Source organism: Botryllus schlosseri, chromosome 8 (assembly GCF_051294905.1).
Source record: "Botryllus schlosseri isolate E-star chromosome 8, Bs_hap1, whole genome shotgun sequence".
NCBI classification, from domain to species: domain Eukaryota; kingdom Metazoa; phylum Chordata; class Ascidiacea; order Stolidobranchia; family Styelidae; genus Botryllus; species Botryllus schlosseri.
The window spans coordinates 383,142-407,346 of record NC_137243.1 but is presented as its reverse complement, the minus strand read 5'-3'; the positions used below and the strand labels follow the sequence as shown (position 1 = coordinate 407,346).

The 24,205-nt window shown below is 40.2% G+C and overlaps 3 protein-coding genes and 1 long non-coding RNA gene across 5 annotated transcripts in view; 2 read left to right on the top strand and 2 right to left on the bottom strand.

Moving 5' to 3' along the window:
* LOC145444639 (uncharacterized) overlaps positions 1-24,205 on the bottom strand; it is a 233,148-nt gene that overhangs the window by 96,201 nt on the left and 112,742 nt on the right. The window lies entirely within an intron of this gene.
* On the top strand, positions 7,025-11,335 carry LOC145444163 (uncharacterized). Of its 2 annotated transcripts, XM_080322085.1 has the most exons (3): positions 7,027-9,045; positions 9,230-9,272; positions 10,785-11,335. In XM_080322085.1, exons 1-2 carry the CDS (start codon positions 7,431-7,433, stop codon positions 9,265-9,267), a joined length of 1,653 nt encoding a protein of 550 aa, XP_080178211.1. In that variant the 5' UTR covers positions 7,027-7,430; the 3' UTR covers positions 9,268-9,272; positions 10,785-11,335. The 2 variants fall into 2 exon arrangements, with proteins under 2 accessions (XP_080178210.1, XP_080178211.1); XM_080322084.1 differs by lacking the exon at positions 9,230-9,272 and having other exon boundaries at positions 7,025-9,045.
* LOC145444164 (protein nucleotidyltransferase YdiU-like) lies at positions 11,482-18,234 on the top strand. The gene is made up of 3 exons (XM_080322086.1): positions 11,482-11,945; positions 14,298-14,410; positions 16,893-18,234. The coding sequence occupies exons 1-3, from the start codon at positions 11,482-11,484 to the stop codon at positions 18,077-18,079; spliced, it is 1,764 nt and encodes a 587-aa protein (XP_080178212.1). The 3' UTR covers positions 18,080-18,234.
* On the bottom strand, positions 18,646-20,702 carry LOC145444162 (RING finger and SPRY domain-containing protein 1-like). The gene has a single exon (XM_080322083.1). The coding sequence runs from the start codon at positions 20,595-20,597 to the stop codon at positions 18,930-18,932; it is 1,668 nt and encodes a 555-aa protein (XP_080178209.1). The 5' UTR covers positions 20,598-20,702; the 3' UTR covers positions 18,646-18,929.

Below are 24,205 nucleotides of genomic sequence, written 5' to 3'. Positions count from 1 at the left end.
TCTCAACATTACTCCAAAAAATATTTCAACCTTCGGAACACAATAGGGGACCCACCAGAATCCAATGAAAATGGATCATTTTCAGGAAATAGATATGCCAGTACGGATATTATAACGGAATTCCAAAAATCATTTTCACTACTCTGCGGCGTCAAAGGCGTAACTACATATTGCTACAAGTCGAGAGGAGTATCCCAACATTACCCCAAAAAATATTTCAACCTTCGGAACACAATAGGGGACCCACCAGAATCCAATGAAAATAGATCATTTTCAGGAAATAGACATACCAGTATTGATATTATAAAGGAATTACAAAACTAATTTTCACTACCCTGCGGCGTCAAAGGCGTAACTACATTATGCTACAAGTCGAGGGGAGTATCCCAACATTACCCCCAAAAATATTTCAACCTTCGGAACACAATAGGGGACCCACCAGAATCCAATGAAAATGGATCATTTTCAGGAAATAGACATACCAGTATTGATATTATAACGGAATTACAAAAATCATTTTCACTACCCTGCGGCGTCAAAGGCGTAACTACATTATGCTACAAGTCGAGGGGAGTATCCCAACATTACCCCCGAAAATATTTCAGCCTTCGGAACACAATAGGGGACTCACCAGAATCCGATGAAAATGGATCATTTTCAGGAAATAGATATGCAAGTACGGATATTATAACGGAATTCCAAAAATCATTTTCACTACCCTGCGGCGTCAAAGGCGTAACTACATATTGTTAAAAGTCGAGAGGAGTATCCCAACATTACCCCCAAAAATATTTCAGCCTTCGGAACACAATAGGGGACCCACCAGAATCCGATGAAAATGGATCATTTTTCAGGGAATAGACATACCAGTATTGATATTATAAAGGAATTACAAACCTAATTTTCACTACCCTGCGGCGTCAAAGGCGTAACTACATTATGCTACAAGTCGAGGGGAGTATCCCAACATTACCCCCAAAAATATTTCAACCTTCGGAACACACACGCAACCTCAACTACATTGCAGCTAAAGCGATGATGGACTCGTAATATGATATTTTTGTATTTATACTATGAACGAATACTGATTTCGAATGAAATTGCTTTTATATTTATAATTGATCGCCGATTTTTACTTATAATATCAATGCGAGCATGTTTATATCCTGAACAATGATCCAGCCAATTTCATTGGATTCTGGTGGGTCCCCTATTGTGTTCCGAAGGCTGAAATATTTTTAGGGGTAATGTTGGGATACTCCTCTCGACTTGTAGCAATATGTAGTTACGCCTTTGACGCCGCAGGGTAGTGAAAATGATTTTTGGAATTCCGTTATAATATCCGTACTTGCATATCTATTTCCTGAAAATGATCCATTTTCATCGGATTCTGGTGAGTCCCCTATTGTGTTCCGAAGGCTGAAATATTTTTGGGGGTAATGTTGGGATACTCCTCTCAACTTGTAGCAATATGTAGTTACGCCTTTGACGCCGCAGGGTAGTGAAAATGATTTTTGGAATTCCGTTATAATATCCGTACTTGCATATCTATTTCCTGAAAATGATCCATTTTCATCGGATTCTGGTGAGTCCCCTATTGTGTTCCGAAGGCTGAAATATTTTTGGGGGTAATGTTGGGATACTCCTCTCGACTTGTAGCAATATGTAGTTACGCCTTTGACGCCGCAGGGTAGTGAAAATAATGATTTTTGGAATTCCGTTATAATATCCGTACTTGCATATCTATTTCCTGAAAATGATCCATTTTCATCGGATTCTGGTGGGTCCCCTATTGTGTTCCGAAGGCTGAAATATTTTTGGGGGTAATGTTGGGATACTCCTCTCGACTTTTAACAATATGTAGTTACGCCTTTGACGCCGCAGGGTAGTGAAAATTATGTTTGTAATTCCGTTATAATATCCGTACTTGCATATCTATTTCCTGAAAATGATCCATTTTCACTGGATTCTGGTGGGTCCCCTATTGTGTTCCGAAGGCTGAAATATTTTGGGGGGTAATGTTGGGACACTCCTCTCGACTTGTAGCATAATGTAGTTACGCCTTTGACGCCGCAGGGTAGTGAAAATTAGGTTTGGAATTCCATTATAATATCAATACTGGTATGTCTATTTCCTGAAAATGATCCATTTTCATTGGATTCTGGTGGGTCCCCTATTGTGTTCCAAAGGCTGAAATATTTTTAGGGGTAATGTTGGGATACTCCTCTCGACTTGTAGCAATATGTAGTTACGCCTTTGACGCCGCAGGGTAGTGAAAATGATTTTTGGAATTCCGTTATAATATCCGTACTTGCATATCTATTTCCTGAAAATGATCCATTTTCATCGGATTCTGGTGAGTCCCCTATTGTGTTCCGAAGGCTGAAATATTTTTGGGGGTAATGTTGGGATACTCCTTTCGACTTTTAACAATATGTAGTTACGCCTTTGACGCCGCAGGGTAGTGAAAATTATGTTTGTAATTCCGTTATAATATCCGTACTTGCATATCTATTTCCTGAAAATGATCCATTTTCACTGGATTCTGGTGGGTCCCCTATTGTGTTCCGAAGGCTGAAATATTTTGGGGGGTAATGTTGGGACACTCCTCTCGACTTGTAGCATAATGTAGTTACGCCTTTGACGCCGCAGGGTAGTGAAAATTAGGTTTGGAATTCCATTATAATATCAATACTGGTATGTCTATTTCCTGAAAATGATCCATTTTCATTGGATTCTGGTGGGTCCCCTATTGTGTTCCGAAGGCTGAAATATTTTTGGGGGTAATGTTGGGATACTCCTCTCGACTTGTAGCAATATGTAGTTACGCCTTTGACGCCGCAGGGTAGTGAAAATGATTTTTGGAATTCCGTTATAATATCCGTGCTTGCATATCTATTTCCTGAAAATGATCCATTTTCATCGGATTCTGGTGAGTCCCCTATTGTGTTCCGAAGGCTGAAATATTTTTGGGGGTAATGTTGGGATACTCCTCTCGACTTGTAGCAATACGTAGTTACGCCTTTGACGCCGCAGGGTAGTGAAAATGATTTTTGGAATTCCGTTATAATACCAATCCTGGTATGTCTATTTCCTGAGAAATGATCCATTTTCATCGGATTTTGGTGGGTCCCCTATTGTGTTTCGAAGCTGATATATTTTTGGGGGTAATGTTGGGATACTCCTCTCGACTTTTAACAATATGTAGTTACGCCTTTGACGCCGCAGGGTAGTGAAAATTATGTTTGTAATTCCGTTATAATATCCGTACTTGCATATCTATTTCCTGAAAATGATCCATTTTCACTGGATTCTGGTGGGTCCCCTATTGTGTTCCGAAGGCTGAAATATTTTGGGGGGTAATGTTGGGACACTCCTCTCGACTTGTAGCATAATGTAGTTACGCCTTTGACGCCGCAGGGTAGTGAAAATTAGGTTTGGAATTCCATTATAATATCAATACTGGTATGTCTATTTCCTGAAAATGATCCATTTTCATTGGATTCTGGTGGGTCCCCTATTGTGTTCCGAAGGCTGAAATATTTTTGGGGGTAATGTTGGGATACTCCTCTCGACTTGTAGCAATATGTAGTTACGCCTTTGACGCCGCAGGGTAGTGAAAATGATTTTTGGAATTCCGTTATAATATCCGTGCTTGCATATCTATTTCCTGAAAATGATCCATTTTCATCGGATTCTGGTGAGTCCCCTATTGTGTTCCGAAGGCTGAAATATTTTTGGGGGTAATGTTGGGATACTCCTCTCGACTTGTAGCAATACGTAGTTACGCCTTTGACGCCGCAGGGTAGTGAAAATGATTTTTGGAATTCCGTTATAATACCAATCCTGGTATGTCTATTTCCTGAGAAATGATACATTTTCATCGGATTTTGGTGGGTCCCCTATTGTGTTCCGAAGCTGATATATTTTTGGGGGTAATGTTGGGATACTCCTCTCGACTTTTAACAATATGTAATTACGCCTTTGACGCCGCAGGGTAGTGAAAATTATGTTTGTAATTCTGTTATAATATCAATACTGGTATGTCTATTTCCTGAAAATGATCCATTTTCATTGGATTCTGGTGGGTCCCCTATTGTGTTCCAAAGGCTGAAATATTTTTGGGGGTAATGTTGGGATACTCCTCTCGACTTGTAGCAATATGTACTTACGCCTTTGACGCTGCAGGGTAGTGAAAATGATTTTTAAAATTTCCGTTATAATATCAATGCGAGCATGTTTATATCCTGAACAATGATCCAGCCAATTTCATTGGATTCTGGTGGTTCCCCTATTGTGTTCCGAAGGTTGAAATATTTTTTAGAGTAATGTTTGGATACTCCTCTTGACTCGTAGCAATATGTAGTCACGCCTTTGACGCCGCAGGGTAGTGAATATGATTTTTCAAATTTCCGTTATAATATCAGTGCGGGAATTTCTATTTCCTGATAAATGATCCATTTTCATTGGACTTTGGTGGGTAATCTATTGTCTATGGTCTGTGATTTTGATTGTTGCGCCATACTGTGCCTTTTTGGCTTCAGTGTGCCGATAACTCTGGAAAAGAGGCACCCAAAAAGTCTTTGAGCTTAATAAATATACTGCTACAATGGATGTTGTATTGAAAGCTGTAATATATTGTGTTCCGAAGATTTAAATATTTTTTTGGGTAATGTTGGGATAGTCATCTCGACTTGCAGCACGGTGTAGTTCTTCCTTTGAGACTGCAAGGGGGTAAATCTGATTTTTGAAATTTTTCGTTTCTTAACATCAAGAACTGGCAACTGGTTTTCAAGAGAATTTTGAGATCTGGCAACCCATGTTCGAGTTATTCCTAAATTTCATATACGGAAAAAATACGTTATTTCCATGTACATTCACAATGATTCACCCGGTCATGATATTTCTGCTGATGTGCTATTAGCATCACAGTGGTTGTTTATGCTGTTATACGGAAATATATTGTTGGTTTGACAAGATTAGCGGATAAGGTTTTTATCCCTCTGCGTCATACCTAGACTATCTTATGATGATATGATCGCCTGACTGCCTTCACAGCATTATCAGTTCTTGTAAAAACCTATGGGAATCGCCGAATATGGATACTCTCTTACACTACAAAAAATAATAAGACAATTTTGGTCTTATTGTCTTAAAGTGACTTTTTATGAAAAAATGTCTTAAAGACCAATCGGTCTTAAAGACTAATCGGTCTTAACAAGAATTTTTCGTCTCAAAATTAAGAGCGAAATTGCTTGAAAATAAGACTTTTTTTTTTATAAAAAGTCACTTTAAGAATTTTTCGTCTCAAAATTAAGACCGAAATGGCTTGAAAATAAGACGGTTGTCGCTTAAAATCAAGACACAAATTACATCAAAATGCTCAGAGTGCTTTGGGGTATTCACATGTCAGTGTTAGGCTCTGCATGAAGGGAAGCCTAACATACCTGGATTTGCAATTCATTAGATACCTAGTACATAACATTATCATTGTACATTCCACTTACCACTTTGTATACAATCCTCAAAACAATATATAGTTGAATTAGAGTATATAATAGTATTTGTGGTGGGTGCGACATGCCACCACCATTGTGTCAGTGAAAAGTGACAAGGTACAGTACTTTGAATTCTTGTTCTGGCGCAAATGCATTCTGCATTTGACTTATTTGAAGTGTGACATGTGACCAGCGAGAAATGGACAAACATGGCATCACCAAATACGTTTTGGCTCTCTGCTCTCAAGCAATGACCTTTGATGGATCAAAATTTGTCAAAGAAAGCTAATTACGTCTTGTGCTCCTGGCTCATGACAGTTTACCATTCTGATTTATAAGACCACGGATCATGATGTTTCTTGATTAGCAAAATTTGTCTTAAAAACAAGACCGGAAAAACTGATACATCAAAAACTGTCCCAATAAGCACAATGTGCCTTTTAAGAAGTGTTTATTGATCTCAGTTTTAAGACCGAATAATCTTGACAATTCAATATGGCCTTAAAAAGGTTGATCAGTCTTAATTTTAAGACAGAATAATCTTGACAATTCAATATGGTATTATAAAGCTGAATCAGTCTTAATTTTAAGACCGAATAATCTCTACAATTTAAAATGGTCTTGAAAAGCTGAATCAGTCTCCATTTTAAGACTTCATTTCATCAGTAAGACTACATTTGCTGAAAATGAGAGCAAATCTTCTCAATGTCTTAAATTTGAGACCAAAATTGCAAATTATTTTTTGTAGTGTACGGTACCCGATCGCCGATACGTAGTTGACATAGCCGGTAACGTAGGTCAGGCATCCCGGCTGCAGCTATTGTTCGATATGTAGTGGTGTCAATAAATGCTTACGATTATTATTGATTCAGAAATGCAGTATGGAACAGAGACAATGTCAATAGAGAGACGCGTTTTCATTCACCGGAACGTTGCAAATTGTAGTTTGCAGAAAAATATTCTTCTGTATCCAACCTGCGTTTTAATATGATGCCAGTATGGAATCGGTGTCCAAGGCACGCAGGATCACGCCGACTGGGTCGCCAGTTGCACGCGATCACGCCGTCACGGGTCGTTGATTTCATTAAAAAAATAAAATAAAATAAAAAAAATTGAAAAAAAGTCAATGTTCTCAGCCACCCCAAATGCTATATTCCAGTTACTATGTGGTATATAATGTTTAGACCTAATCCTCTAGCCAGGATCTGTTGATTACTGTCTGTTGGTAAAGTACTTGCACCTTACCAGTTGCTAACCATTAGCATCTGATCTCCTCTCACTGGCTTAACACAGTCATTTGAAGTCAGTAACCTAGCTTGTCACGCCGCTAAGTTGACCCTGTCACGCGAAAAAAGCTTCTATCACGCAGGATTTATTTCAAAAAAAGGACGGAGATTCCAATCAGGATATGATGATATGGTTAATATGTAATGCGGTACATGGTTATTTTTAAAAGATATCAATGAGAAATGACTTACAGCCTATCACCAATCACCATTACATCATCAGTGAACCTGAACAGTGATTGAGCAGGCCCCTGTGGAATCTCGGTTCATTTTTTTAAATAAATCCTGCGTGATGAGATCTTTTCTGCATAGAATATTCAGGTAATTGAACAGAAAGTTCTGTGTGACGTTGCCACCAATTCCACTCTGGGTGACCAACCGACCCTGATAGTTCTCAGTTGTGTGCGAGTGACGAGCTGTGTCGACATCAGACAACTTGATGGCATTCCGCATATTCATTTACTCGTTAAGAATTTTGTGCATAATTTCATTCGATCCATGTAGATTTTCAGTGTGTTATAAAATTTATAATCAATCGTACCGAGTTATTTTGTGTTATGGACATACTGAATCCTGTTCCAGTTGTTATGTTACATACAAAATTTATATCTACGTTTTAGACATGTCTTGACATGAGTGTATCAGGATGGGAGTGCGTCGCTTGAAAAAGTATTTGAATGCTTCGTTTGCGATATTTTTGATGATCGGAGTGACCGGACTGTTCTTCGTATTCCCGGGAAGATACATCGCAGCAACTTATCGCAACTTATCGCCTTACATCCTTGGATATATCGGAGTCGTGTTTGTATTTGTATTATTCAATTATTTTTTAACTGGCGCGACCGATCCGGGTACCTATCCTAAACGCAGCGAACCAGAGGATGATGAAGATGACATGCATGCGCCTGTTTTCATAACGGTCCTCATTCATGACGTGTCTGTCCGTTTAAAATGGTGCAGCACTTGCAACTTTTACCGGCCCCCAAGAGTGTCACATTGTAGCGTTTGCGACGGATGTATCGACAAATTCGATCACCATTGCCCGTGGGTGAATAACTGCGTCGGTAAAAGAAACTATCGCTATTTCTACTGGTTTCTTCTTCTTTTAACCTTACACATGGCGCATGTGTTAGGATTCACTATCTTTGTAGTGATAAAAACACACGGAGAGTCGGACTGCATTAACTATTTCATTTCTTCCGTTGTGATCGCGGTGTTGGACGGGCTATTATGTTTTCCTGTCTACGGCTTGTTTGGGTTCCATGTATACCTGGCCTCGCGTGGCCGCACCACAAACGAGCAAGTTACCGGTAAATTTCGCGGCGGAGTCAACCCTTTCGATCACGGTTGCTACACCAACTGTTTTCAAGCGTTATGTTCTCCGCAGCTTCCCAAGCCCATCCGCAGTGATGCTGTGGATTACACAAAATATCGAATAGCTCCTCCTTACTTATTGCCAGATACGGACAGTGTTAATAGCGCCCCGCTTGGCGACACTGAGGAATCGACCTGCCAGCCATCGATTGAAATGTCATCCAACCGCCAAAGCCAAGTTATCAGCGTTGATAAAACGAAAGAGACCGCGTTTAATGTTCCGCACGTGGAAGTTATCCCGAGAAATGGAAGTCTGCGAGAGGAACTGAACACAGACCGATTTCGTGCAAAAGTAACTCCCATCGTTTCAAGTCAGAATCACGCTACACCGCCTTGTGTGGTCATTACTGGATCAAACTCCGACCATGAATCTGACGCATATCGACACAGCAATGACACAATCGCTGAGACAAGTCGACCAAGTTCTCAAAGCAGCAGTTGCTCTACTACGCAATTAATGAATAATATCGAGCATAATAACACATCACAGCAAGAAAACAACGATGCTGCGATCATTTCAAATAACCACGACTCAGTTCAATATATCTCGTTCAAAGATGAGACTCGGCAAGCCAGAAGCCGTGAAGAAATAAGGTCGGTGCCCCACAATGACACAGTTTCAGAAACAGTTTCTACGAGGCCTATAAACTCTGACAAAGAACACAATTCCGCCGAACCAAAGACGAATAATACAAATAATTGCAGCAACCAATCGGAAGTTTGTGAATCGGGTTATTCAAGCCGTTACAACCCTCAAGAAATACACGCGGAAGAGGACGATACAACAAAGATTCAATTGGAAATAGCGATGCGCGATATCGAAGCCAATGTTGCGCTGCTCGACGAAGCAGCCGAGAATTCAAAAATTGAAAACATCTCTCGAAAAGGTGATTGCGTAGTGAGAACAGAGTGCACTTAAAATTTATAGTGGCGACACGGCACAGTTCGTAGTTTCAGTAGCACATCGCTTACTAAATTTCATGTTAACATTTGCAATTGCTGTGATGGCTTTTATTTATTATGTTTATGGTAGTTTTGAGGCTTCCTAACCACTTCATTATTCACGTTTAGACTCCCTCAACGAAGACCTATTATCATTACTAGCGTAATCTTGGTGAGTCGGCATCCTAGCATGGGTAATTTCCTAACGTTCCTCTTGATTTAGGAACAGTTTTTATCCCAATTCGGTGATTATCGATGCAAATGAGTCGAAGACTCAAGAACACATATTTTTCCAGCAGTGTATTCGTAAAATAAGGAATTGTTTCTGGCATGAAATTCTGTTTTGAAAGATATCTAGAAAATATTTGCTGGTAGCATGTCCGTGTGCTATGCGAACCTCTGATCAATTTTTAATGATTATTGATTTTCAATTTATAAGCGATATACATTAGTTTCCCAACACTAATCCACGGGCTATTTGTTCTTATCGATATAATTATGGGTTTGTGATGGCATGATTGATTGCAAGCCCCGATTAATAGAGACAAATGCAATCTTTGAAAATTTATTACAATAATCCCGTTCGAATAAGTAAGGACTTCTGAAACACAAATTTCACGAGATGATCGGTTGTCAAGTCGTGGGCAGACTTGTACAAATTACTGGGTTTTCAAAACTCGCAACTAGAACTAAAGACCTGCAAAAATACACAACTAACTAATAACTGATATATATGAGTTACAAATGAGCTAAGAAATATTAGAGAGAGAATCAACATCTCAATATTACTGGGTTTCGATCCCCAAAACCCACCCCGGGCTACGCCACTGTTAGAAGCAGTGTCTCTGAGCTAGCAATGGCTGAAAGAACGTCACGAACGTTTTCAGTTGTTCATCAACTAATTTCTTTAAATGCGCAACTCGACCTACAAAAAAACAGTAGTTTGTTGACCTTCAACCAGGGTTGTAACCAAGTTGAGCAAGGTTCAGAGTTAAAAGTCAATCTCACCTTATATAGATTTGACTCGAGTCAAGTCAAGTCATTTTCAATTCACCACCGAGTCTAAGTCAGTGAGGAGTCAGAGTCATAGTGTTGTGGCTCGAGTCTTGAATCCAAGTCATCGTGTTAAGTTTTGAGCTCAATCCAGTTCAACTTGCTTTTGTCAACTATGCTCGAGTGATATAGAACAGCTCACATTCATAATATCGTAACTTTCCTCTGCCCTAACAGTTTCTGACCTTATTTTCCGAGTAGCAGGACTAATACCAATCATATGTTGACTTTACTATTCCTAAAGTTACAATGATATGTCCATCTTGGTCGTCCTAGTCTCGAGTCATGCGACTTGGTTCGAGTCGTGCACAATGACTCGGGTACAAGTTGAGTCAATACACAAATTGATTCGAGTCAAGTAGAGTCGCTTTACGCATTTGAAAGAATGACTCGAGGCAGGCCAAGTCACAAAAGTCATGACTCAAGTCATTACAACCCTGCCCTCAACTAATAGATTGGTAGTTTGTACAAGTCTGTTCATGGGTACTGTGTGAATTTGGTTAACAGTTTTACGTAACTGCATGAAAATTAAAAGTATGTTGAATTTTTTGCTTTGTGTTTGAATTATGCTCGACAGACATTTTACGCCGTGTATATTTCGCCCTGTGTTGCATCATCAATATTTTTGCAGCGGTTGCCGGATTACAAGATTTCTCTTTCACGCATGAGAGAACGATGCTAAAAGCCTCCTCCGTGCCTAGACACCGTCCACTCAGCTGCGGTAAAAAGCGATTATCTCATAATTGCGAACGTTCCATGTCTGGGAGAGTCTCAGCCCTTGTCGGCAGATTTGAGAACAATAGCGACAGCTCTTCGCAGGATATTTCAAGATTAAAAAGGTGGAATGTCCAGCGTGGAAACTACCGGGACAGTGTGCCGCAAATCTAATGCTTCTTGTGCCTCTTTCAAACTCAATTACTCAGGGCGGCTGACTCTGTTTTGTCAAGTTGACCGCAACATATGAAGTTCACATTACCACCATCAATGTCATCACAAATATATCAGATATCTCGCGTTCGCAACTGAGATTAAGTCCGTTCAATATTTGCTGACTTGTAAAGTTACTGCCTGCAATATTCTGCAACCTCTTTGATGAAGAAAGATGGTTTTTATTTGAACCCAGACAAATGTTGCTGCTTTTTCTGTACAGTATTCTGCTTAATAAATAGAAGTATATGTTTATTCTGATTTCTTGAGTGGATGCCTGATATTATATCGTATGTCAACGACTCGAAGAGAAACTGTACAGTACATATTGTGCGTAATTATGTTGAAGAGTATGATATGTTGCTATATTTTGGAACAGATTTCACTGTGGTAGAACCAAAATGAGATCCTTTAAGCTACCGTTACGATGGAACTTTAAGAAGGTCTGCAAGATCGCGACTATATTTGTGGCTCTGACGTCTGTACCGACACCAGCTTCTCATGAACACTGTTTGTCTTGGATGGGTTCTGTCATGTTATGGAGGAAGGGGTATAGGTCTGACTTTTGCCAAGCTGTCCAAACCATCAACTTCTCCGAATGGCGTCTCAGTGAATCGGTGTTGCTTTCAAGTGGTTTACCTCTGGATGATGAGCGGCGTAATTACATTCGGACAGTACCGAACGCAATTTTTTCAATCGCTGAACCGACGCCTTTGAAAACAGAAACAAAGCTGGTCGCGCTCTCTCATGACGTTCTCGTTAATCTTCTGGACCTCCGACCCGACGATTGTGAGAAATCGTCAGATTTCATGAACTTTGTGTCTGGGAGCAGCATTTTCAAAGGCAGTACTCCATTGACACACAGGTGGGGATGGAGTCATTTTGTCGACTGTCAATCATTTAATCGAGATAAGATCAAAACACCAGTATCGAAACGACTACGAGTATATTTACAGTCTTTCAATATTATCGCAATCTTGTGGTGTGTTGAAGCGATGCAAATATTGATCAAACCAGAGGTGGTAAGTAACAAAGTACTTGTACTTCAAGTAGATTTTGCCCACGTTTATTACTTTGTGAAGTGGGTATCTTTTAGACCACTGTCACTACAGTATGCTAGACAAAAACTAGACCTAGAAGACTTCCTCTTCTACTTGGAAATGCTAGTTTCACTCGAGTAGAAAATCGCAATACGATGGAAAGATAGGTGCTGAAATGACTTGGAGTAGTCATTTAATCAAACGCCCACCTTGGCCTAGAGCAGTGGTTACAAACGCATGGGTCACGATCCAAACTTGGCACGCCTGATTATTTTTTGATTCACTTGTTTTCAGGCACATTGTTTCAGAGGTGCTAAAATAACCAGAGGTGGTTAAAGTAGTCATGAAAGCTACTCAAGTAGAAGTAGCGACACAATAATCTACTCAAGTACGAGGAGAAGTAGTCCTTTTAAAAGCAGTCTGAAACTACTTGAAGTAGATGTGGAATTGAATGACTTTTGATCTACTCAAGTGAGTAAGTAGTTGTGACAACGATCGTCATTCGTTCGCATAAACCGTCAAAAGCTGCAAATTGAGCTATGTGAAAGGTGCAGAGCTTGATTCATACCATTGATGCATCCCAGTAGAGTAGGTATAAATTTTCGACAGCATAAGCATTCGTCTGCATCATGGGGTGAAAATGATAGCATTGATATGGGAATGCATTACTAATCCTCTGTTTACTCGAACACCCCGATTTAGAAAATATCATGGTATGGCGCCCTCCCCCATATTATAAGGTTTGGTCGAAGAGCAACACGGAGAAGTGGTGTCGGAAACGGCTTTAACACTTTGCGCGATTAGTAGACGTTAATAAAAAATATGGCTGATTGTAAAAATGCCATATAGCCTAGTGTAGCTATATTTTCGGAAAAATAGAGGCATTATTACACTTGCTTTTATACTTAAACATGTCTCCAGACAAAAGAACTGGAACTAATTAGAACTCGAAGAGAAAAATAGATACCACTTCTAAAAAGCGGAAAATATATTGCGTGTCTTTTGCCCAGAAAGTGGTCTGCTAAAACAGGCGTAAATCTAAGAAAAAGTCAGAGTCCACTTTTCCAGATTACGACACTCCATGGGCTGATAGATTACCATATTATAGGTAAATGGCAGTTTCAAACACTATGATGGGCCATATTTACTGTGATGAAATATCTCATAGCGGCGACAATGCGGTGTGAACAGAACCAAGCAACCCGCAACCTAAATTATATCCACCGACACGTTCATGAAATCATATTAGTCTACTGTGCGCGACAAAAATTCCTGGCTTTATTCAACTTTTTATGAAAATTAAATGTTGATACTTCGTGGAAACAGCCCTGACATTTCTCAAGCTATTCGAGGGTTAAACTACTTCTACTTGACGAACTGAAAATAGCGAAAAGCAAGTAAGCATGTCCCAATATATTAGGAAGTAGAAGTAGGGGGAAATTAAAGCTACTTGAGTAAGTATCCAACTAACGGAAAACTACTTGAGTACTTCAAAAAAGTATGAGTACTTCGTTACCGACGACCGCTCAAAATAACATATATATCTTAAGATGTGAAGAGATTACACAGCTTGAAAATAAATCTACACCATGGTCTGTATCCAATTAACGTTACTGGGTGCTAAAACTCATTTTGAGTCAGAATTGCCTAACAATTCGATAAGTCAAAACATGAAGACTATTTTGTTTTACCAATCTGAATTATTTTTTTAACGTGTCACATTAAATACGTGTTGGGAACCACTGAATGAGCACTTTTATCAGGTAACATAAGAGCATAAGCAGTCAGAATGAATGAGGCATTTGTCGGCAGGCAGAATTGGATATGGTTGATCGTGGTCCGGTAATCTCGAGGACTGTGTAGTATTCCATCAATAGAAAATACTTGTAGAAACGACTGTAGGATAGCTGTGGAAATAATTGTCCGGCATAACTTGACAGCAATTTGTGCTGGCCATATATATGATAATTGGAATGTGTTGTAGGCCTACTTACGCTCCAAAGTGCATAAACCAGCACGGCATTAGATCTCAGCCTTGCTGAGTTTTCGTTGGTGGTTTGCCAGCACGACGTGAGTGTTATTTGCAGGCTTGAGTTTTGTGCGACCAAACAACGACCGATCGTCTTTGGAAGGTGAATTTCATGCAGAAGCATCTGACAGTTCGCGACTGATTCCAGGTACGGCGGATATCAGTTCGGTTCGTGGGCGGGCCAGCTCGGCGACGGCCGCGCACACTTGCTCGGAGAATACAGAAACAAATGGGGACAGAGGTTCGAGCTGCAGTTAAAAGGTGACTCATTTCATGGATTTCAAATCGAATGAAAAATCCTACAATGACAACCAATTTACAATTCTTTCTCTTGTCCATTTAAAGCAGTGGTTCCCAACCTTTTTGTCTTCATTCCCCACTTCAGATTTATTCCAAGCCTTCATTCCCCACCTGGACCGTAACAGCACTTCGTCAGTCCCCCCCCCCAAAAAAAAACGTTGGTCTTGGGCCCCTCACAGGGTGATAAACCCAACTTCTGGGGGCCACGCCCCCTAGAACGCCCTCAGCCCCTTGAGCCTGTACGCTCTTCCTTCGTTACTTATTAACTACATCGGTTCTACTGTTTCGAGCGTCACCTTATATCGACTAAGCGCGAATTTTTTTTATAATTAATGTTTGGATCGGCCATTATGATCGGTAATTGCATGTATTTTGCTATCAATTTTTTATCCCCTCTCTGCTCACGTAATCAGATTTACCAGTATTGCTGGGTGAGGTGTGTTGGAAAAGGTAGGACTCCTAAATAAGTATTAAACATCTTCGGACGGACCCGTTGGTATATTGACTTCGTTACATTATGCTATTTCGTGACCTCCTATATCTGCTATTTCAAAAGATATGGAAATCGCCAAAACTAAAAGTCACACACGATTTCAAATTGGTATTGCTTTACTGGCAATGGATTGGTCCTCTGAGATTCAGATCGACAAGACAGGAATATTCGGCGTCAGCCATTCAGCCGCCTATGGACAATTAAACATAGGCTATATGTATATCGTATATATATCGAAGTTTTCTGTCACCACAAGGGCATTCCTTTTCGGCCAAGCTCTTCTCGCTGCTGATCGTTCTGGCACACTTCTCGGAGTCGTATGTTACATGGCCTATAACTTCATATCTCTTGGTTCGTCGAGGCGCAGTAATGGCCGACGCCGAAGTGTCCATTTCTATAAATTCTACATATTTTTGTGGGAGAAGGGTACCCAATAATCAAGATATTCGGCAACATGAAATCGCGCCCCCAGCGCAAATATATTTTGGAAATGTGGCATAAATTTAAAAAAAAAACTCTATAATTTATTTGAATTCACGAAATAATTTTGGGACCCTTCGAGCTCGCTCTTGGGGGTTTTGGGTGCGGCAGTTACGGTCGTGCTCCCCACTACCCAACACTTTTGTCATCACATACTACACAAGACACACAACCACACCAGTACGCAAGACAATCGCCAATAACTGCAACATAAAACGTTTTGTGAACCGATACCAGTAACGCTCAAAATTTCGAGAAAGCGTTATCTCATGTAAAACTAGTCATGCTGGATGCGTTTGTGACGCCACCGTTGGCCATCCAGAGTTAAAAATGAGGTTTTGTGAACAACACGCAATATAATTTTCGATACAAATTACATACATTCCAGAGCAGTTAGCTGGTAACGGTAATTACGCATGTGTCTCCGTGAATATCTAGACTGTCCCGTATATAATTTTGAACAAATGCGTCTATTCTTCACCAGAAACCATTGAATTCCCCACCAGTGGGGAATTCCCCACCATTTGGGAACCACTGATTTAAAGGCACTCGAATCGACGATCATAAAACTAGAGCAACTGAATGTCTGTCTCTTCACATATTTTAATAGTGTTATGTCTTTGGCTCATGGCTGTATGTTGTGGCCAATTGGTATAATTATCTTACCGCTTGAGTGCTTAACACTAAGCCCATTTACATGGTCAAGTCGTCTTGAAGCCAAGTCGTCTTGGAGCGACGTCATGAGACGGCTTGCCAAAGTGTTCGAGTTTACATGGTCATGTTTAACGCAGCTCGAGTGATACACAGCACTGTGGGATTCAGCTCGGGAATATGCTACGGCAGTTGAGATATCCCGAAATACCTTCAACACAATTCTAGAATGACCAAATACGCCGTATATATATTCTTTCTGATTATGAGTTGTGCAGGTTATATTGTTGGCTGTACTTAGTGTACTCGCTTCACAAGTTGTGACGCTGAACAAATAAGACCACGTGCGTATTATAAAAGCAGTATCATGTACTGATATAGCTTTCATATTCACCCATTTGAAATACGTGCCGGTTTCGTGAAATATGAACATGAAATGTTGGTAAGTTGCTGTAGTCTGGATTCGTTTTCAAGTACCGGTACTGTTCAAGTCGTCTCCAAGCGACTCTGCGGAACGGATTGAGCTCAAGACGGATTGAAGCCGTCTGCCTTTTTCTGTTTTTCAAAAACGAGAGTCGGATTGACGAGTCAACTTCGAAGCTGACCCGAACGGCCATGTAAATGGGCTTACTGTCGTTATGTGAATCCCCACTATTCTTATGACACACCATCTTCTAATGTCATTCGGAAAAAAACTGTATAGCTGGAATTCTAACTAATATAATTTAATCTAGTCTCTGAATTTGGGAGTATGTGTTGCTTGTTGCTATTTTTCTAAATTTTTCTATCGTGCCTGACTTCACATTTTTTAATTTCCAGGCTCTGGCAGGACTCCGTATTCTCGAAGAGGTGACGGACGTGCCGTTTTGCGGTCGTCTGTCCGCGAATTTTTATGCAGTGAAGCGCTGCACAACCTGGGAATTGAAACTTCCAGATCCGCGAGTTTAGTCGTTTCTGATGATCCGGTGATACGCGACCAATTCTACAATGGTAACGTCAAGGCCGAACGAGCAGCCGTGGTTCTACGGGTTGCGCCGTCGTGGTTTAGGATCGGATCGTTGGAAATATTAGAGTCAAACTCGGAGATAGATCTCTTGCGTGAACTTGTGGACTATATCATATACAATCATTTTCACACTGACACTTTAAAGTCCAAGAACAAATTCGTTGAATTCTACCGAGCCGTTTTCAGACGCACAATCGCAACGGTAGCGAAATGGATGACTGTTGGTTTCGCTCATGGGGTTTGCAACACTGACAATTTCAGCTTGCTCGGATTGACCATCGATTTCGGGCCTTTTGGTTTTGTGGAAGAGTATGATCCTGATTTTATTCCGAATACGTCGGATGACGGAGGGTTGTACCGGTTTGGAAATCAGCCCCGAGTCGCTAAATTTAATTTGGACAAATTAAGGGTGGCGATAAGTCCTTTGTTAGATCCCAAAGAGAAGGAAGAAGTCTTAAAAATCTATCAATCTTTTGAATCAGAATATCAAAAGGATTTCAATGCAGAATTTCGGAAGAAATTAGGGCTTTTTAACGAACTAATAAACGATAATTTCCTATTTACGAAGCTTCTCGCTATGATGCGACAAACAAAATCAGATTTCACAATGACTTTTCGCGATTTGAGCGAATTGGCAGAACTGAACCTTTCTCCAAACTTGATCCCGAAATCAAACTGGGCGTTGAAAGATTTATCCGACCACAAGGACTTTGCAAAATGGATAAAATCATATCGAGAAAGGCTTTCTCGGAACCCGGCGAATATCACAGATCTGGCTCGAATGTCAACAATGCAAGCTGCTAACACGAGATACGTTCTGAGAAATTGGATGGCCGAGCAGGCAATCCGGCATGCAAATGAAGACGATTTCTCTGTTGTACGCAAAATACTGAAAATATTGCAAAATCCTTATTCTAAGCAGAGTACAGCTGAAGAATCTGGATACGCTGACAGAAGACCTGCCTGGGCAGACAATCTAAAAGTCAGCTGCTCTTCGTGAGCCATGATTGGGAATTTTATTTACAGCAAGTGCAATACGGTAAATGTCTTTGAGCCCATACCAAGCGTTAAAATGAGTAAACGTTACAAGATCTCCAAGCAATAAACGTAAATGAGAACAGTGTGGAATTCTGAAATAAACAACACAGCATGGCATGTGTGTATTGCAAAGCATATTTATATAGGAAGAGAGGAGCATCTAAATCAGTGGTTATCAAATATTTTGACTCGTGTTGAAATGAACCGGAATATTTGTAGCTGACACATGTCAGGGGTAATCGTCATCATCCAGCAGAGAATTGAAGCTTGACATATTTTTATTGTCAATCTATGGAGGGGGGTCACAAAGTACTTCTATATTTCTGCTTAACTCAAGTTAGTATCTACTTGCTTCATTGTTCAAGCGATCCCCAAGACTTCTTTCTGATTGCCCAGGTTAAATATGCAAAAAATTAGTATTTCAACATAAAAAAACAGTTATGAATTAGTACTCGTACAAAATTACTTGTATCAGATACTCAAGTAGGTTTGATCTACCTGTTATAGTCTTGGGATCTTGGGATAGTCTTGGGATCACATAAATAATGCAATACTGCGAAGTAGAGAAAATTTGGAAGTTTGATTTGCGTAATGTGAAGCATAATCTCCACGAGCATCAAGTCACTTTTCTATCAACATTGACAAATTATATATACATTGAACTTTGCAAGAAAAGAAATGTAAAATTGACAGAACATTCTAATATTTTTACCCCCAAATTGACTTTGTTATTTTCGCCCCCCAGAGGGGCAAAATCTCCCACTTTGGTAACCACTGATCTAAATTGAGTGTCTCGACAAGAGACCCCTTAATTACACTGTTGTTTCATCAGCACACAACCCAGCTATCACTTCTCTGCAGAGATGGCAGTTCGTCAATTGAGAAGCGCATACTCTACAAATACCGCGATGGCCGCACGGTCGTATGATCGTGTCACATTTAGCGTCGCAGCAAATAACACAACTGTCCTCTCCTATGGAGATCGTCCACAGTTTCTCTATCTTTTTGTGTTTGGGCAAAATTACTTTGTCGGTTGCATCCAAGATTGCAGAATCGTTGAACGTGGAGAAATCAACAGTTTGAGGCGGGAATTTAAACGGTTCCGATCCAAAATTGAACCTGCATTGTTGAAACGACATGAACGATGCAGCTGCAAAAAAACCTGCGCTCGCGCATCGGAATAGACAGTTTTTAGGCGGTAATGAATCTCCATTTAAATAAAATATCACTTGGCTGTTGTCAATGTCAAGCAATGAGCCGAGCACATCTCCTTCTTTCCAAGCAGGGTGAGGTTGGGAATGCGAATGAGCCCGATACCAGACTAGTTTACGGCAACCGTCGTACGAATAACTGAATTCGTCATCACCAATACCAAATCCGTCGTGATTCAAGAATTTGCTGTTTTTCGTCGCCCATCCGATTTGCATAACTCCCGAAGTCATGATTGTGACTTCATAAAACCACTTTCCTTTATCCACGGAAAACGTACAGCGCACAGATTCGAACGAAGGTGCGTCAGAGCGCGCCTCCAATCCATCGGGAGAGATTTTTAAATACTCGCTGACATCTTTATCATTCAGCATCACGTTAACATTGCTCACGTCGATAGTTTGATACGAATACAGTCGATCCGAGATAATGAACACGTTGTCCAATAACCACAGAGCTAGGAATCCGATTTGACGTTTTTTACAATTTTCCGAATCATGGAAGGCTTCTAAAAGTTTGAGCCTTTCCTGAAGATCGGAAGCCAAGATCATGTCCTTGTTTTCTTTGATGAGAGAAAGTTTTTCGAGCGCAATCAACGAAAATAAGGCATTCGTAGATGCGCGTTCTGTCACACATTTCTCAGCGTCCAACGCTCTCAGTAGAAAACCCAACACTTCGTCCGTACAAATGAGTTTACTGAACGGAGCGGATAAACTTTCGGATAAATGTCCCACGACTGCGCAAATATTACGATGCCTTTCCAAGTTCTTTGATATTTCCTCCCTTGATAAATTCATGTCTTGGATGAAGCTGGTCACGGCGATTTTAGAGGGCAATGGACAATGATCGATAAACAGGGTAATAGCGGAAGGGCCGAGAGGATCATCGTTTGGAATCGTGCGAATTAATGATCCCAAAACCATTTTCCAGCCTGTTTCGCTATTTGCCCACGAACGGAAAGTCCGCATTCGGGACAATAATGCCGTGTCATCTTCTGCCGATGTTCGTAAAATTGCAAGAGTTTCCAACACATGCTTGTCTATATCGTGGTCCTCTACCCTACGACAAATAAAGCCTGGGTGCTGGGAAGAATCCGGTTCAGAGCGGCGCTGAAACGGTGCCCCGGACGAACTGCTACTTCGATGTCTGCCACCATCTTCTTGCAGTATCAGCATGTATGGCTCCTCTGTGCCGGTGTCCAATGTTGTGGCAAGCATGCGACGCGTTTTACGACGCCTGGAGTTTTTCGGGCGCCGAACGCAGTTGCCCATTACAAAATTTACTTAGAGTTACAGCATAGGAGATAGTGATAGAATTTGTGGATTGGCTGTAGATAACAACACTGCTAATAAAATCGGTGGTATTGCACAGAATATTTGATATTTGACACCTTTTTTTTATCAGCCCTAACCCTAACCCATTATAATGTTGAATGGTAGCAGGCAACGGAATTTCCTGCCCTGCCGAGGGTGTCTGATTGATTACCAGTGAATTCGGCCCCACAAACTCGACCCTCGGGAAATTTTGTAATCAAGTGTATTAACAACTATCAATATGAATTATTAAACGACTAATATTATTATCAAGTGATTGGTCAATCTCAGATAGGGAAGAAACACGTGCCGTGGTTGTGGTAGATCTCGCAGTGCGAGAGCCTGATATCGAAGACTCCACCACGCACGCTACCGGTTCACCATGATTGGTTACTGGAATTAATCGAATGTAAACATGGAATGGCAACGACTGATTTTGCAGCTTCATTCCGCTTCGCTGAGGCTATATTCAGAATTATTTTGCGTCAGCGACTGTAGGATTTCTGGCAATTCAAAAGTTATCTTCCAGAGGGCAGAATTTACTGAATCTGGTCTTGATCAAAAGCTATACTGTCACACTGATTCCGAAAATATAAATGAAAATATGGTCCTTTTTTCTGATTTCCAAAATATGGTAACCCTAGATATTATGGTTGGGGGATATTCATGTCAGGGCACCTTAATCTTGGGATACTCAAACCCTAAACCCCTACCCACCCTAATATCCCCCCTTCCCCAACCCTAATGTCCCTCCTCCCGTAACCCTAATCTTGGGATACCTTAACCCCAAATTGGACCCTAACCCACCACCAACCCTAATATCCCCCCTATATATAACTTAACAGGGGCTGTAATGCATACCCTCAGAATTGTCCAATATTTACAAATGTTGTTCTTTTTTGAATTCTGGGTACATTAAAAAAAAGTAGATTGAAAAATTTCCAGCGGTTCAAAAGATAATGCAATTCAAAATTATCATGTCACTAGGTGGCGCTGCACGCAAAATTCTTAAAAATTCATATTTTTTGCTGTAATGATGGTGGAGAATCACTTAAAATGTCTATTTAAACAATTTTGGGGCCAAGGAACTCAAAAAAATCAACATTTTCGCTCTAAACTCTAAGAAAAAAAAGTTATGGACAAAACAAAATTGGAGGGGAGCGGACTTGAAAATCCATGTAGGCTACCGTTTACAGAAAAAAAAATTATTGCAAAATGTACTCTGAAGCAGTGTGATTGATAAACAATTCGATTTTTAAATTAATCTCTATTCCTCAAGGAAATCACGAAAAATAATTATCTTTTCTTTGAGTGATTGATTATAATAGTAATTGTGGTGGGCAGCAGTGCAAATCTGCTCACCGTAACTACTATAATAAGCAATCACTTAAAGCAAAGATAATTTTTTTTGGTGATTTCCTTGAGGAATAGAGATTAATTTAAAATTCCAATTGTTTATCAATCACACTGCTTCAGAGTACATTTTGCAATAATTTTTTTTTCTGTAAACGGTAGCCTACATGGATTTTCAAGTCCGCTCCCCTCCAATTTTGTTTTGTCCATAACTTTTTTTTCTTCGAGTTTAGAGCGAAAATGTTGATTTTTTTGAATTCCTTGGCCCCAAAATTGTATAATTAGACATTTTAATTGATTCTTCACCATCATTACAGCAAAAAATATGGATTTTAAAGATTTTTGCGTGCAGCGCCACCTATTGACATCATAATTTTGAATTGCATTATCTTTTGAACCGCTGGAAATTTTTCAATCTAATTTTTTTAAATGTACCCAGAATTCAAAAAAGAACAACATTTGTAAATATTGGACAATTCTGAGGGTATGCATTACAAATGTCAGAAAATTTGCTAAATTATAATGGAATGAGTCACTGATTCCGACAATATACGAATTACATTCTTTTTAAGACAATGGAATGGCCTCAAAACAGCCCCAAAATTGATCGCTAGATCAATATTTTTTGGCGCTAAACCTCATGAAAAATCGCTGGATCTAGCGCGAAAATCGCTAAATTGGCAACACTGCGCGTTAACTCCCGCGCGTGCGCAATCCGTGACCATGTGATCTAATCACGCCGTGACTGCGTGATCTACGCATGCCATGACCTCCGTACAATATTGACAAATCACTTGATAATAATAAAATTAGTTTAATAATTCATATTAATAGTTGTTAATACGCTTTAATACAAAATTTCAAGAGGGCCGAGTTCACCGGCAACCATCTGATTAAAACACAACTCCACGTCTTTTTACTCCTTAGTATCTTTTCATTGTATCACATTCTGCTGCAAAACTGATGAAATTATTAATAAACTGATACGGTACTAAGTTTATTCATTAAAGATGCTCTCCTCCAGAGCCACATATAGAGCTCTTCGAAAACTCGGCGTAACGATATAAAAACCCTACCGCCGTGGCTAAGTGTAGTCTAAAACTAGCATCAGGATATATCTTACGGAATGTGTCCATCTATTAGTTTCTATGAGCTGACCTTATTGGTTTTAGTTTCCGTTGTTTACTTCGACCCCTAACTTGTCCAACACCATACAGTCGTTAGTCACGTAACGTCACAGACAATGGACTATCGACAAAGCGACTGTACTCGAATCGTCGATGATTATGGCTCATCACGAGCTTTGTTGAAGATTGACCTCCGCCCACCGTTGAGTCATGTAATTTTATCAGATTACATGATTTTATACATTAGACATTATATCGTCGGCTATCCCACAGTCATCATCGAGCATGCCCACATTCAAGTCGAAATACAAACAATTCCCACTGCATCAATACTAGCTATCTATAGATAACTAACCTACGTAGGTTAGTTATCTATAAGCTATCATCATCATCATCATTGGTTTATTAGCAATTTTATCAGTTCAATACACCACAAAAAATGCGAAACAATGAAAAGACAGGAAGATGTCGAAGCGACAAGGAGTAGTCTATGGAATCTGACACCCACCTTGGCCTAGGCGATGTAAAGAGGAGGCATGCACACTGAATGAAAGTAAAGAAGATAGTATAGAAAAAGAATGCGACAAGAAATAGGGCGGCATGTCATGGGAAGCGAGATCGATAGCTCAGTCGTGGTCCGGTAATCTTGAGGATGGACTGTATTTATTTAGTAGTAATTGTTTGTATTTCGACTTGAATGTGGGCATGCTCGTCGACTGTCTGATGGCCGGCGGGATACTGTTCCACACATCAGGTCCGGCATATTTGATGGAGCGATGATCTTTTCGGTCGATCATATGATATTTGGACGACGTGGACGCGCGTGTGTTGCACTTGTGCGCTTTTGATTCAGAGGTAAAGAAGTCATTGAAATATTCGGGGCAACGACCGCAGTGAAACTGATACATAAACTTGGCGATTTCTAGTTTCCGCATATCTTCTATGTTTAGGACGCCAAATCTCTTCAGCAGCGACTTATTGGATGGGCAGCCAGGCCCCTTTGGAGCCCTAGCTATGATTCGGAGTACTTTATACTGTAGTTTCTGCAGTGGCTTGAGTGCAGTTTTACTGGCAGCCCCCCCAACA